Source organism: Fringilla coelebs (genome assembly GCF_963513975.1).
Source record: "Fringilla coelebs genome assembly, chromosome: 6".
Taxonomy (NCBI): Eukaryota; Metazoa; Chordata; class Aves; order Passeriformes; family Fringillidae; genus Fringilla; species Fringilla coelebs.
The window spans coordinates 6782995-6799646 of record NC_140034.1 but is presented as its reverse complement, the minus strand read 5'-3'; the positions used below and the strand labels follow the sequence as shown (position 1 = coordinate 6799646).

Here is a 16652-nt window from a genome sequence, read left to right as displayed (position 1 = left end):
ATGGAGCCTCTCTTCCCTTGCTGTTGGCACGGTTTCCCCTCAGTCCATCTGCAAAGACCTTCCTTTTTGCAGGAATATCCTGAGATGCCATGCCTCTCCCATTCATTGAGTGATAGCTGCCTCTACACACCCTAAATAAATCAGATTATTTAGAAACTGTGAGTTGCCTTGGAATGTCCAACAAACACAGTCCCATCTCTGCTGCTCCTCACAGAAGTCTGTAAGACCCCTCACTGGATCCTATTCACTGAAAACAGTAACATTTGCCTCTCTGCCTCTTACAGGTTCTCCAGCTGGGATCTGATATTCTTCCTCAGTACAAGCAAGAAGCTCCAAAGACTCCACCACACATTATACTCCACTATTGTGCTTTTAAGACCACCTGGGACTGGGTCATCTTAATTCTAACCTTCTACACAGCAATCATGGTTCCATATAATGTGTCCTTCAAGACAAAGCAGAACAACATTGCCTGGCTGGTGCTGGACAGCGTTGTGGACGTTATTTTTCTGGTTGACATTGTTTTGAACTTTCACACCACCTTTGTTGGTCCTGGGGGAGAGGTTATATCTGATCCCAAGCTCATAAGGATGAACTACCTGAAGACATGGTTTGTGATTGATCTTCTGTCCTGTTTACCATATGACATCATCAATGCCTTTGAGAATGTGGATGAGGTAAGTGGCTGTAGTCTGTCTCAAAAGGATTGTTTTAACTAAGGATTTATTTAGAAGCTTCTTCCCTGGTGCCTTGTGAAGGCTGACCTAAAGCAGAGTCTAGACAGAGTTAAAGAATAAAGTAGGGATTTATTAAAAGGCCTCAACAGATCCACCTTGGGCTACACCCAAGATGAACCAAATTGGTCACAAAATGGACAACCAGTCATGAGTTCTCTGACTTTTGTAAGTTCTGGTCCATTTGCATATTGGAGTTAATTGTTCAGTTACAGCTTTAGCCCATGCAGTCCCATCCTTCTTGTTTTTCTCTCTTCAGTCCATGTTGTTTACGCTTTTGGGCCTGAGATTTGGATCACTTGTCCTTGGTCCCCAGCTAGAGAAGGAATTGTTTTGCCTCCCTGCTCTGTGCAGAGAGCTCAGCATCCCCTCATATGAAGCCCAGACCCACACACTAAAGCAGCACAGGATCTGAAAAATATAACAGCTAAAACCTGAGGTATCACCCAGTGAGGTAGCTCATGCTCTGGCCTTGAGCTGCTGGGATTTACCAGCAAGACACTCCTGTGTTAGTGGAGAGGTGTGTGAGGGTTCCAGTACCATTTGTGGATGTTTATTTTAGAGATGGGGGTTTTAGAATGGCTTGAATGTCATCCAAAAGCATTGGTGCAAATCCCTGTCCAGGTAGGCTGGGCCAGTTGGGATGTCCCCTGTCACAGCCTTCCTTTTCAGCTCAGTCTTTGGGCAGCTCTAACCCATTGCAGGCCTTGATTACAGTTCTGTATTTCCTCTGACTGAAGCTGGTGACAAATTTGCCACTTATATGAAAGCAGGGAATGGCTGTGAATAAGCTTTTTCTAAAATCCTGCCCTAGGATTACCTTTTGAACCAGGCTGTAATTTTAAATGTTTGTTTGAGAGGGAGATTTATTTCGATTTTTTTGGTACAATTCTTCAACCACAGCTAAAATTTGAGAAACTGTTTGAGGAGAGAGAACATAAATATCATAGATGGATGCTGAATGAAAGCTTTTTAACGGCCAAGAGTGTTAACATTTATGCAGTCGAGCTTGTGGCCTAAGCTAATACAGAAAACAAGCAATAACTACAACAAATAATGCATGCACGAGTCAGTGTACAGAAATTCATTATTAAAATGGAACTGTAATGGCTTTAGGACTTGTTTTAATTTTTCTCTAGAGCTTTTTATCTTCAGGGCCATAAACAGATAAAAAAGCCTCTGTTCATTTTTGAACATTTTAACAGTTTTTTCTTAGAACACCATTTAGTGGGGTTGTTTGTTTGTTTGTTTTTTAATTCTCAATTCTGCACTTACATATCCTCACTATATAAAACCTACATTCTTTTTTTTTAATGCAGGCTTTGCTGCAAATTTTGTAGAGCTCCTTTAAAATTCCATCCCTGCCTCTGTGTGCTGAGTAGCATCTTTTGACATTGTTCCATTTTATTTATAGCAAATATGACAGAAGTGATAATACTTGCAGCTTAAATTCAAGATCCTATGAGGGCTGCCCATCTGAAACCAGGTTGTACAGTCAGGCTGTGGAAGAAGGTGATATTAGCAAGGTTGTAGACGTAATACATCTTTTTAAGGTAACCAGTTTCAGACTAAGAGGAGCCTGATTTTTATAAAAAATGCAGCATTATCTCCAGATTTTTGTGCTGTAATATGTAAAACAAACAGAAAATTTCTGTGCCCAAGCAGGACAGATTTAAAGGATGAGGTTAACCTTTTTCTCTAACATATACATGGGAAATAAACCATCTGCAATATTTGTGACAGGGAAGAGAATCTTGACAGAGCATTATAATTGAGACACGCCTAAAGTGACAAACTTTAATCAAAATGTAGTAACCATAGCAAGGTATCATGAACCCCAGTGATCCTAGAGCACCTGTCATTTACTTTCAAACAAATGAAACATTAACCCCTTTTTAATAAAGGAGACAACAGTAAGATTCCCTTGTCATGAAGCGCTGTGTTATGGCTCTGAAGCCTCCAGCAGTTTATATTTACTTGATTTCCCTCCCCTCCAACTCCAGCTTTCCCTAGTGTCTGAAAAGAACTGAAGTGACTTTGAAAACAGGTATGTAAACAGTCAGTCTTTCCTCCCTGGGTCTGCATTTCCTCTTTTCCATGTCCTTCAGGGGAGATTTTTTTTTTTTTTGGTGATATGTCTTGATTTGTGACATTTAAGTCTTTCGAGTTGGTTAGAGTGTTCTGGGTGGTTGCAGTTATTAATGCTCTTTATCTTCATTTGTTTTTTAACATTTATTTCAACTGGTGCTTCTTGCCTGGGATTTAACATTTTGGCCACCCAGCAAAAAAACCCAGGGTGTTCAAACACTGTTCATAGGTAAAGAATAAGTAAATCCATAATCTTAATTTGGGAGAGATGCTCTGATTAAAAGCAATGTTTCTCATTAGAAGGTGTTTGTTTCCTTCTTAAGGCAAACAGGAGAGAGAAGAGTTCTTTTAGCTCTTGATTCTGCAAGGTTTTAGCTCTCTCTCTTGGCCCTGGGTGTTGGATAAAAGTCTTAAAGTTGATGATTGTGGCATTTCAGATAAAACTGCAGAAAATGAGCTTAGCAATAAAGACCTGGGGTGCAGGTCCTGGTGCCCCTTGGGTTCTTGGTGTGGTGGTGAGGGATGGACCCAAATCAGAGTGAGCAGCCCTAAAAGCCAGCTGAGTGAATCTGACCCTTGTAGTCCCACATAAAGCATCAGATGATTTTTTGCTAGCTGTTAAGGAGCTAGATTAGAAAGGGGAGCACCATTAGAGGGGGTTTCTTTTCCTCCCTGTGGGTAGATCTCTCACTCATGAAGAAGGATATGGCCAAGGAGGTTTGGGATTTTGTCTCTCTGTTGTATCTGTAGACTGCTCTATATGATACAGGTGCTTGAAGTGAACTAAGATGCCTTAAGCACTAGAGCGCTTTTTATGATGCTGAAATTAAGGAGATAAATTGAGAGATTAAAAAAAATAAGGCTGAAAAAAGGAAATGTGTGTTTTCTTACCAAGGGCTGTAGTTTAAAAATGCAGCCAGGCTGGGCCAGAATGGGAACTGTGTCTTTTCCCTCACAGACAACTTCAGGTGAAGGCTGGAGTTCCCACCTGAGGCAAACATGGCTGTAAATCAAAGTTATTTTGTTGCTGAGTACATGTAGAGCCTTGGTAGAAGGATTTGATGGAGAGGATTATGACACACAAATTGAGAACTGAGGGGGATTAAGATGATTTGAGGCAGAATTAGAGGTGTAGGTTTCCAAGCCTGGATCACAGAGCCAGGCTGTTGGAGTCTTCTCAGGGGTATTGGGATGTGTGAGAGGGAGAGGGAAAGGGACCATAATGAGAGACACCTTGTTGACATCTAAGATGATGTGATGGATGAGGAATTAAGTGACTAAGTGGTATTGAAAAGGCAGGAAAACAAGGTAAAATAGGCTGGAGAAAAATGAACTAATGGAGAGGAAAGTGGAATCCTTAGTGGGATATTTGAATTAGGAAACTTGCCAGGATGATAGTCCTAGAAAATCAGAAAATGCATATCTTTTCTAATTGGGCAGCATATCCTGCACTGAAATACATTCTGGCTAAACCAAAATCATACAGAAAACTTTTCCTTTACAGAAGTGGGACAGGGGACAACATAAGTACATACTGGGGAATCCAGGCAGTTTTCAAGGAATAAACCAGAACAGAGTGTGTGTGCTCAGAGTCTCTGAAACTTGGCTGAATTTTTTTTTTTTTTAAGTATAAGAGTTCCCTGAAAATTCAGATTTAGTCTAAAAGTGTCTGCCTGTCTTCTTTAACATTATTTAAAAAAAAAAAAAGGACACTAAACTTTGTATTAAAGGGGAATATGGTGTTTGGATCCAAAAATTTTGGTCCCATGAAGTTCCTGTAGGTATGTAAAGTATGTAGAGGCTGGAAATCAGATTTTTGTCTTGAAGTTCTATGTTTCTTGCAGTGCTTCTAATTTTATTTTCCCTGAGTAATGAGCTGCATGTAACAACTCTTCCACTGCTGTATGCTCAGTTTATAAAATTTATAGAATCATGACTCCCTGATTTTGAAACTGGAGAGTTATGTTGCCTTGAGACTTAGCCTTTATATGTGTTCTGCCACTTGGAGAGATAAATATCCAACCTCTCTCAGTCTAGGCCACCAAACAATTGTTTGGAACCATTTTTTCCATACAAGTCAGAATTATCAGCATCATATTGTGATGAAATTGTCAGCAAATTTACAGGTGCCCAAGAATGTTGATCAGGTATGGTAAAACCGTGCTAAAATCTCCCTTTGGGACCAAATACATTGATTGGCATCCCAGGACACCAGGATGTTGGGCAGGTGTTTGGCTCTTGTCTTCACATGCATTTGAGCATCTGCAAGTAAGTATTTTGAGTAAATATTCCCCAAACTAGATGGATGGACAAGCTTTTGGCCAAATGGAAAATTCTTCCACAAATTAAGGGTTAAATTCAGTTGAGAAAGCCTTTTACTATTTTGAAAAATATTTTTTTTTCCTGGGAATTTTTACTGAGATTAATGAATTTCTGAGTTTGTCATAGAATAATACCTAGAAGCTAGATCTGCTCTGTGCCAGAAACATGGTCCTGAAATGACATATCATGTACTGTGGAGAAAGGGACACAAAGTCAGGGTGGCATCCAGATGGTTTTCAGATGAGTTGTATAAAAGATTCTTTCTGCGGAAATTAATTTTTGCAAGCCAATGGCTGGAAATGAAAGCAGAGAAATTTAAATGACCTAAACCAAAGTTCTGTGCCTGTTGTTTAATAATGTAAGACTACATGACCCAGTGGCCTTTAAAATTTAGTGATCTATGCAGGGCACATTAAAGCACGGACTCCTTGTAATTGTAATTTTATTTTAATTGCCACTATCGATCTATTTCAGCATTGTCAGGAACTTTGTATCACTGCAATTAATAGAAACTAAAATTGCAATGTCTGTAAATTGAAAGCAAATAAAAGCTGATTAAGCTGGTGTAGCCACGTTCACACCTGCAGTGCTTTACTGCAAACATTCCCTTTGTAGGAGGTATTTGAAGGAGAGTTTTTGGGCAACAGGCTGAGCATGGAGAAGATAATTCTCAGAACTAAATCCTGGCTGCAGCCAAGTGTTAAACTACAGTGGAAATTCCTAGCAAGTAATGACAGAAGCACTAACCCTGGGACCTGGCATTTCCCCCCTTGTTATGCACTCAGAAAATAATTAAATATGGAGAATGCTGTCATTCTGTTGTAGTGTGTGAAAACCCACTAGAATAATAGAACAATACAGTGGCATGGGTATGGTATTAAGTTATAAATGTATCCACTGTAGGTATATATTTTGTAGAATTTCAACCATTTTCACCCCTTTCACTTAGTCACCTCTATCACCCCATTGTACTGACTTGCAGAATTGCATCTCTTCTCTTTGGCTTTTATTCTAGGATTTTATTAAAGTTCTGCCACTGTTAAATTAATCAGCCTTTAATTTTTTTTTTCTAAATTAATTAACCAGATACTTTAATGCTGTACAAGGTCTGGGATATGTCTGCAGGTTTCCCTGTGGAAACACCTGAAAGTCTCCATGATGTGAGAGGCAACTTGTGAAAGGAAGGAGCTGAGCCAGAGCCAGGGCAGGGGGTGGTGGGTGACCTGATAGCCTCATACACCTCTCTGACGTGGGTTATGGCATACTGAACTGTAATTAGATGTCCCAGTGGTCTTTTTTTTTCCATTTTGAAAAATATTTTATTTTAATGTGATGTATATATTAGTGGGAAGCAGATGTTGGGTACCATCCATTTAAATAAAATCTTCAGTCAGAGCTGTATAAGCTGATACAGAGTCCAGCAGAGGAAATTGTTTGTGGAGCACTTTCAAGGGAAGCTTGGAGTCCTGTGTGATCCCTTTTGCTCACAAAGGAAGGGAAGGCTTACAAAGGAGATGAGGAAATGAAATAATCTGATCAGATGCTCACTGAAGTGAAGCTGATGGGGGTAGCACAAATTCCTATTTTGTCCTTTGCCCACCTTCCCTATGTGAGCGAAAATTATCATATTTCATGACAGTCCCCTTTTTTTGGGCACTCTAACAAATAAGTAGTGCAACATGCCACATCTCCCTTATCTTGCATCTAGAAGAAATATTTTGCAATCACCCTTCTCTTTATAACCTCAGTTATTTACTGTTTGACATGTGCTGCACTGTATGGTTGTGCCATAAACAGTTCACTGGAATTTTATTTATAATGTTAGAGATTATTGACATTTGTGTTGGAGGAAAAAAAATAAAGGAAATTTTCTCCATCCCCCTGGTAAAAAACCAGAAGATAAATCCCAAGCAATGAATTTTGGGGTACGTTTGGAAAATGCACTAAGAAACCTGCTTGCTTACATTTTGCTTTAAGGACTGAAATTTTTGCTCACTCAAGTCTCTACTCCCATTGCTTCCAGTGGTGCAGGGTCAAGTATTAACTGGCCTCTGCTTGTATCTGGACCTGGGGTCTAGATAGCTGGTGTAGAAGAAGGAAAGCCCTTTACTCCTGTGTGTATCTACAAAATTGAATACAACTCTAAATTCTGCTCTTAAAGTGGTGATAAATCAGAAATGTCACTTTTTTTTGGGGGGGTTTTTTTTGGTCATGTGTTCATTTTGATTTGTAGCTCTGCAGCTTTATTATATTAATTGTTTACCAAGAAATAAAGATTTCTGATACAAGTTAGAAGATTTATTTTAACATAAACTCCAGAAAAGCAGAATTAAGGAGCCTAACCAGGGATTTTGGAGCTAAGCTCTATTTAAGTAGCTAAGCTCAAAAATTTCTTTTGGGAATGATTTGCTGGTTGCATTTCAAACAGCCTTTACCTCCTCCAGGATACTCCTCCTGCTCTGCACAGAATAGAACTTTTTAGTTGTGTGCCTGCAGGCTCACCTGCTCGTGTTGGCAGGCTCACCCTTTCAGTCACTCCGAAAATCTGTAAGCACTTTGTTTCCTCTTACATTGTGTGCCATCATGTAACAACTGTTTGGTGGAGATTGCCCAAGGTTTACAAAAATCCTGCCTCTTTCTCTGTTTCAAAACTTTAATTACAGAATTCACAGAATCAGCTATGTGCTTTATTTGGGTGATTTTTTTGTTTTTGTTTTTTACTTCTGGTAAGAGAAGGGAAAGGAAAGTTTTGCCCACGCATCTTTAAAGAAAGTATTTGGACTGTATTTCAAAATTTGTTAAGCATGGGATTCACCTGATGAAAACATGAGGACTAACATTGTCCACAAGGAGGTACAGGCACATCTGGGGCAGGGCTGCTCATGTTCTAAGATGCACCTCCAGAGTAGGTCTGAGGGGTCATTCTGCCCTAAAACTTCTATTTCTCACCCTTGAATGTAGTGACACTGCTGTGATAGCTCAGATGCAGACTCCTCTGTGGTCTAGTTTGGGCTGGGGTGAAATATATCCCCCCTTGAGACTGTATTTGCTTCACTTTGATTTTTCAAAGGATAAAAGCAAAAGCAGAAAAAAAAAGGTGGGTGTAAAACAAAAGGACTCATGGGGTCCTTTTGACTCTCTGAGTCATCAGCTCTGGTGAGAGGTTCATTGTATCACCCATCCTATAAACTGGTGGTCAAAAATCCACTTTTCTTCATGATGTCTTAATAAATCTCTCTTAATTTGCAGTCTGTGCATTCCTTCCTGTGCCAACCTCCTTGGTTAAATATTTCTTTTTCCTTCTTCACGTTTGTCTCCTCGATGTGCTTAGAAAGAAGAGTCCCCTGCATAAACGCCCCTATTTTTCTTTCCTTAGTTTAGGCAAACTGTTCTTGTTTAGACAACTCATTTATGAAATTTTATGAGCATTTTTGTGGCTGTTCCAGCTGCCTCTCTCTGCAGGAAGTGAAGTTCAAATGCATCTCTTTAGGGCAGAGCTTTACAGATTACTCCAGGTGGGGAATTCATCTTTACTTTGCAACTGGGGTTTGGCTTTTCCTGTTGATGGTGGAAACATTCAGCTGATCTGTCCTGGAGCTGGATTAGCCTCTTCTGTGAGTGCAGCTCACTGCTTGCTCTGAGTTGTGTGGGATGGGTATGTGGGATTAACCCATATACCCAAATATTTCTTTTTCTCAGAAATCTTCAGTTAAAGACTCTTGTAGTTGTAGACATTTTTGTTAATTTCTGCTGCAATGGATGCCTTGGGACTCTATATTGTCAAGCTTTATCATATTTTCCTTTATTTGCACATGGTTATTCTCTGTTCCTGACAGTGTGTTCCAAAGGTGCCATTAGCAGATTCTGTGACCATATACTCTTTCTATGTCGCTAAGAAGTCAGAAAAATCACTAGGAGTCACCACTTGTAACCCCTGCTAGACTCTCCTTTTAGGATTTCCATTTTCCCACCCTGTCCACAAGTTCTTCAGTCACCCTGGTATCCCAGTGGTGGTCCCTGTTTTCCCTGTGTTTCATAATAATTTCACCTCTTATGTTACTGAACTACTGCATTTCTTGCTTTAGAAAATGGGCTGTGGTATCAGAGAAAGCTATCAGGAAACCTTGGATAGATCCCAGCTAGCCTGAGCTCAGCTAACCTACTGCTCCACTGATTGCATTTTGATTTATCTCAAAGTTTCTAATTACTCTTTCCCTTAACATTTGTTCAGGTAATGTATTTGTTTATTTCCTTCTTGATGCATTAGATTTTCTGGGAAATAGCGACATCATTTTTGAAAACTAATGCTCAGGATTAATTTAATTTTTAGCCCAAGCCTGGATAATTTTTACTTCATTGCAGCTTGATCACTTTAATTGTTCTTTTTTTTTTTCAATTTTGAATTTGAAGGATCTTTGGATATTTATTTTAGTATTCTTTGGAAGGAAAAGTTCAACCTGGCATTTGGCAATTCTTACTTTATCTCTGCTTCTTCTCAAAGGTGTAGTTTTCTGTTGATCAGTTTTTTTATTTCTTATATATTGTCAGTTCTCTGTGTTTTCTTCCTCTGGGTGATTATTTACTCATTTATAACTGATGCCCAGCTTTAAAATTTTTTCCCTTTCTTTGAGTTACAACCTTTTGTACCTTTTGATGTAAGGACATTTCAGGTGTCTGACTCTTCCACCTCTCATAGTCCACCTGTCTTCACTTATTACTATCTGTAGTTCAATATTTATGATTTACCAGCTCTTGCCCTTTTGAGAGCAAGAACCCCAGTCCAGTTTACTTTGTGATTGTTCATTTTTTTATGAACTGATTCAATTCCTTCCTCAAGCCAATGGGGACTTGTGCAAAGCCCTGCCAGAACCGAAGGTAGTGTAGCATCACATTATGTGGAGTAATTGGCTGTTAAATGAAGAAATGAGCATGCAGAGCATCTCAGCCTCCTGTTATTAATAGCATTTATTCCCCAAGCTCCTCTGGAGCAGGATCAGTCTCACCTTGGGAGGCAGTGCTCTGTATTTCTGTTTTTCTGGTGCACAGTACAGATTGGGTTGTGTGCAGATCCAGCTCTCTGGGTTTCTGGGGGTGGGTTTGATTTCTCCTCGCAGCAGCTGTGTCAGCGATAGCCCTCAGCTCCTGTGCGCTCAGTGGCAGGGGAGGGAGGTGATTCATCCCCTCCCCATCTGTCAGAGGTGGATGGGGTGAATCACTCCCCTGACATGCCCCACTTCTCCTCTCTAGGGAGGAAGGATGGGCTGCTCACAGGGTCAGGATTGTTGGTCATCAGCTTGCAGCTTTCTGTGGGATCCAGAGGGTGCTTGGAGCTCAGTCCATGCTGTGGCCACATAAAACCATTTTGCTCTTGCACACAGGTGAGCCCTGGCTGCAAAATCCTCTGAGGATTTATCACTTTGATGGAAGTTTTGCTGTAGTTGCTTGTGTCCAGCATAAAGATACTAGCTTAATTTTAGTTTAACATCTGTATATGGTGCAATCACCCCTTTCACTGCATTTGCAACACATCCTACCAACATTTCATAGCTCTGGTTCTTGGCCACCCCATAAATTCTTCAAAACCCCAGTGTGCTGAACATTAAAACGGAGTGAAAAGTTGTTCTTTTTTTCCTCTGACCTTTTCTGAGACCATGTTTTCTATTAAATGATGCAGTACCGATCCCCATTTTCAAAGCTCAGATTATTTCAGTTTTAGAACACATTTAAAATGCGTATTTCGTTTCTTTTTGTTGTTGTTATTGCGTGTGTACCCCCAGCTAGCAACAAATAAATAAATAATCATGGAGTGAAATCTAATTGAAAAAGTGCCTAGAGTTACAAACACATTGCTCCCTAGTAGAAAGAAAAAGATATGCATGATTTACCATTCCAGCATCCTGGGATTTAATTTCGAGGTTTAAGCAGAATTTTGTATATTTAGATGGTTGAAACTAATGGCTGTTTTTGTTTTTTATTTTACTTTAAAAAAATAATTTATGCAATAATTTCTAACTTCAGAAAAGATTAATTAGATTAGCAAGTAACCAGCTATTCTTTCTCAGATTTTACAAACATGCTGCTCTGCTATTCTGCTGCTCCTTTAGTGTAGAGCAGACTCCGCTCTCTTTTCCCTGGTTTAGGAGGCTTTAGGTAGAGTCATTGTGGACTCAGATTATTTCCTGCCCTTGTTAACCTTCCTTTTCCTTTGGTTTCTTTTCCTTTTGTTCATTTGGACAGTGTTCCCTTCATCCTCATGCATGTTTGGCTCTTGACCCCTGTATAACACAACTTTATCAGCTTCATCCTTCCTGCTGCCTGGCTTATCAGAGATTCATTAAGTGCAAGAGAATTTTGCTCCCTGTTCTTGCTGGAGGTGCAGAGATCTGTTCCCATGCCTTGCATGGCAATTTTGGGAAACATCTGCCTCAGTCCTGTGGCTGGAAAAGTTCAGCTGGGTGCAGACACACAGCTTAAACCCTTCTTTCATTCTGGAGGACAGCAGTTTGACAGTGTGGTAACATCTGAAATGGCAAGAGTCAGGTAGTTTTAAAAGGAAGGGTTGGTCCCTCTGCATGTCAGACTGAGTGGTATTATCAGTTGTGGCTCCACTATCAAATTTAATTTTCCTTCTTAGTGTATCAAGAGAATTTGAGAACACAGACTTTGCAAAGTGCTTGTGTCAAGCAACCTGGGCTTTGTTTAATCATGAATGTCTAAGTTAATTCCAAAGTTAAACATCCATCCCTCAAAAATATCTTTCTGGATAAATTTGACAGAGTCTACATCTTTTGTACAGCCTCAGCTGTCTCCTGAATTGAAATGGTGGTACAAAAATGGCTGGTTCAGAGCCACTGCTCTTGTCCTCTCCTGATCCAGTGGTCTTAGAAGTCCCCAGGAAGGACTCCTGTGACTCACATTGGGAATAGTTAAATGGATGATGTGTGTCAGATGGGAATTTGGTTGCAAATTTGACACCCAAAATGCGGTTTTGGAGTAGGTGGTTTTTCAGTGGAAGGATTTCTGCAGTTGAGATGATTGATGATGAGCAATCTGAGTGCCTCATCTGATTAGGAGGTGATAAAATACATTAGCCAAAACCCCAAGGGGCTGGATTGGATGGTTGATAACATAAGGAGATATTCTCAATTAGAGAACACAGCCCAGCAGCTGTTACAGACAGTTTGCCCAGCTGAAATGGCAATGGAGTCACAAATGCTCCTCCCAGAAGGTTGGATTTCCAGGATCCAACGTGTGCTTTATTCACACAATAAATAAATCCAAACTGGATTACATGCCCCATTCACAATTTCTAATCACCTCTCTGTTCCTTGAGTGCTGAAGTTACTTCTGTCAGAGCAGATGCTCATCCTGGAGTAGGAGGGTATCCAAAGTATTCATTATGGAGCATAAATACAGTTAAAAGAAAAATGAAATTAAAGTCAGCCTGCAATCAATTGAGTTTAGAAAACTGAATTTCTTAATTGCCCAAATGGAATTCAAGGCAGTTAGTCTTTCACCTAACTTCTGTCAAAGATGTTGCTGAGTCTGAGGCAGAGCTTTGCATATTAACAATTGTGTATTAATTGTTGGTGATTTTGTAAGTATGAAGGTGCCAACCTGACCCAACCAGTGCTTATATAATTGATACATATATATGCACTCTACACATTGTATATCTCATATTCATTTAGCCTTTGTTTAGTTACTGTTTCCTGCAAAGTGCTTTATGGAAGAGGCTTTTGAAGCTTCCAATATTGTCTTTCTGTTTTGGAAGATTAGACATGAAATGTGAATGTTCAATATATCTCTTGATTTTCTGGCCTTAAGTAAGGGGTCAAACTGAACAGGCTTTAAGATTTACAGTGAAACTTACTTGAATGAATTACTCTTTGGCAATAATACATTTCAATGTCAGCTAAAATGAAATATTTCTCTTTGTTTTATACATAAGAGATGTGATTGTTGCCTGTGCTTAGGGGGGAAAAAAAGACAGCACAGACTTTGAAAGAAATGCTGAATTTTTGTATTATTTGTATAACTGCTAAATTGTCCATGTAACTTAGAGAACATGAAGTGTGTGTGGGGGATGGAGGTCACTCTGTAAACTCTTCTGTTCTTTTCTACAGTTGTTTGTGCAGTAAAAAGTGCAGTGTAAGCTGTGTCACTGGGACAAACTTAAACTACTGGGTATAAAAAAGGATCCCCCAAGTTTGACTTCCAGGTTTTTAACTCCTTCCCTAGCCTTAATCCTGGAAATGAATGGTGATTCTTTAATAAAAACAGCATCTCTGTTTGACCAATGCAACAGGATTTGGTCCTATGAAAAAAGCCTGCTTTTTTCTCCCTCTTTTGAAAGTTGTAAGCTTTCAAACTCAAGGTTAACTCAGTAAAATATACTGAATATTTTCAGAATAACTCTGAAACTAGTCTGAAGTCCTCTTTTTTTTTTTTTTTTTTTTTTTTTTGTGTAGATATTGTTACTGTGGTGTTGGACCCTCGTTCAGTAGCCCATTGGCCACAGTCCATTGTGTCAGGAGTATTGGAAGGGACTTCCCTTCCCAGTTTATTGGAAAACTTGGTTGTCAGAGTGCCTCCCAGTCATAAAACTTAAAGCAAATAAGTAGATATACATTTAGATGGAAATAAGGATGATACTCTGATCTCTGTCTTGTGTAAATGCAAAATGCAGAAATCAAAATGGGAAAATTCCACTTCCCTCTATGGTATTAGTCATATGAGAGCCTGAATGCAAATATAGAGCTTCAATTTATTAAGGATTTGGGGATCTGAAACACATTCCAACAGGATTTGAAAAGCATACAAGAACTGTGCCAAACAGATTACATCTAGAAATATCAGATGTATGTTACCCTTCAAATGCTGGGAAAAGGGAGGGAAGATGCAAAAGAAGGAGAAACAGAGGTGCAAAAGAGACAAATGTTTTTCTGGTATGGAAAACTCCAGAAACTCCAGTCTTTTACTGTTTGATAATATAATTAGCCAGTGTTTTGACTAGACTGATTTGATAATGATGCATAGAAAAGGGCAATTTAATCTTGGCACAGTAACTAGGAATGTTTGCCTCATTGCTTTCTATGTCTTAATTTCTACTTTAAATTAAATGTCTTCAGCTTCTGAATGTTTTATATTAGAAACCTTCCTTTACAAACCTTCTATTTTGAGCCACTAGTTAATTTAATGCACAAGTTAGTTATATCATGGGATTGCAGTAGATCAAGAGCATATTTTTGTTCTCTTTCTGCATCTCTAAACTCCCAAACCATTGTGCATTGAGAAGGACATACACATTTCTCATCCCTTCTCAGATGTTTCTATTAACTTTCTGATGGTCCTTGTGCTCTTATTCCCTAAATATTTGTATTTCCATTTATTTGTATGTCATCTATCTTGCGTGACAGGAAAAAACAACAACACTGCAGCAACACTTGCTTTAGGAAAATATCTGTTGATTGGAAAGGAAATTAACCCTGAATGCAAAGGCATGTGCCTTGTGGTCCATGTTTCCCTTGCTCAGGAAGGTGATGTGCCCACAGTTGTTTAATTCCATGTTATTCAGCTCCTGTTTGGTGGATGAGACTAGCAACAGGCAGATTTCTCTGAGTCTCCCACTGTGATTACATTCTGATGTTTCTCTTGAGCATCTCTTAATGTTGAGGGTTCTTAAAGTAGGTGTGCCCCTGTTTTGGCCAGAATAACAATCCTCTGCTTGGATTTAATAGAAGGCCGTTCCCTGGGAAACTTCAGGAAGACTCCACAGGGTTGGTGTAGTTCCATCTGTGACTCCTCTTCCACTTCCTTTTATCTTCATGTGGTCAAAAGTCTCCAATTTACTTCAAACTGGTGAAGCATTGAACCACTCCTTTTGTAATAAACTTGCTGTTTCCACTTAGGATTCTACAGAACCCTTCTGTTGCTTTGAAAGACTGAGTTTGAACAAAGCAATTTATCCACCTAGTGAGTGCCAAACTCAATTTAGACTGATGAGGACAAAAGCACTGGAGGGACAGGAGGGTTTGATCTTGTATTCCGTTATCTGGGCCTGAAAAATGGCATAGAAAGATTTTAAACAGATGCAGAAATTGCTGTATAGCCTTCTGTGCTAAACCAGCAGGATATTTCAGATCAAATAATGCTTTTTATTCCTTTCCAGGGAATCAGTAGCCTCTTCAGCTCCTTAAAAGTGGTGCGCCTTCTGCGGCTGGGTCGGGTGGCCCGGAAGCTGGACCATTACCTGGAATACGGTGCTGCTGTGCTGGTGCTCTTGGTGTGTGTGTTTGGGCTGGTGGCCCACTGGCTGGCCTGCATCTGGTACAGCATTGGGGACTACGAGGTGATCGATGAACTGACCAACACCATCAAAACAGACAGCTGGCTCTACCAGCTGGCCCTGAGCATCGGGACCCCATATCGCTACAACACCACGGGCTCGGGCCAGTGGGAAGGAGGGCCCAGCAAAGACTCCTTGTACATATCCTCCCTCTACTTTACCATGACAAGCCTTACAACCATAGGATTTGGGAACATAGCACCCACCACTGATGGGGAGAAGATTTTTTCGGTGGCCATGATGATGGTTGGCTGTAAGTAAAATCTGATTTTCTTGTGTTTAAGGGTGTTTCTGTTGCCAGTACCATGCTTGTTGAGTCTCAAGCTACATCAGAGAAGGTACAGGTTGAATATTAGGAAAAAATTTGTCACCAAAAGAATAATAAAGTACTGGAATGCTCTTCTCAGGAAATGGTAGAATCACCATCTCTGGATGTGTTTAAAAAAAGTCTGGACATGGCACTTGGTACTATAGCCTAGTTGAGGTGTTAGGGCATAGGTTGGACTCGATGATCTTAGAGGTCTCTTCCAACCTCATTATTCTGTGTGTGATTCTGTGTGAGTCTTGTATAGTGCACTTGCTTTAAGTTTTCTTGACATCCTAAAAAAACCTGTGTTACCTGTAAATTATCATGAAATTAACTTGGAATTCTTGAAAAGAGGTATTGAAATTATGTAGTTGCCGTGCCTTTTAAATTGCTGGCAAGGCTAAGTGGTCTGGGTACCTAAGTGTGCCCAATGGCAAGTTTGTACTTGGGGCCTCATCTTTGTGCTTTAAAGATGGCTTTTATCATGTTTGTAAAGACTTTGCTAGAATTTGTTTAAAAGTTACAAAGTGTATTTGAATTCAGGTAGTCTGAGTTTTGCTTATAAACTTACACAAGCCTGGAATCATTTGATGTGGTTTTATCCAATTCTTGAAACGTTTAGTGATTCCATAAATTGATTGTTTACTTTATGGCACTGCTTTGAGATATAAATCCTGATTTTATCTTCTGAATGTGGTGGCCTTTGTCATCAGCAAAGCTGGAAGTGAAGGAAATGATGAGACAATGTATTGCACCTTTTTTTCTGCTTCCTGCTGTTTCACAGCTCTGCTGAAATAGTCCAAAATCAGGAGTGGTAAGGCACAACTTTCATTTAATGTGCTGCCGAGGTTAC

General features: G+C 39.7%; 1 protein-coding gene across 1 annotated transcript in view; it reads left to right on the top strand.

Annotated features, from left to right (window-relative positions):
• The window catches only part of KCNH5 (potassium voltage-gated channel subfamily H member 5), a gene marked incomplete at its 3' end in the record, with an annotated part of 150036 nt that overhangs the window by 43614 nt on the left and 89770 nt on the right, over positions 1 to 16652 (top strand). Inside the window, exons 6-7 of the mRNA XM_084207176.1 lie at positions 285 to 677; positions 15316 to 15745. Coding sequence (XP_084063302.1) covers positions 285 to 677; positions 15316 to 15745 — 823 coding nt within the window. The remainder of the gene's footprint in view (positions 1 to 284; positions 678 to 15315; positions 15746 to 16652) is intronic.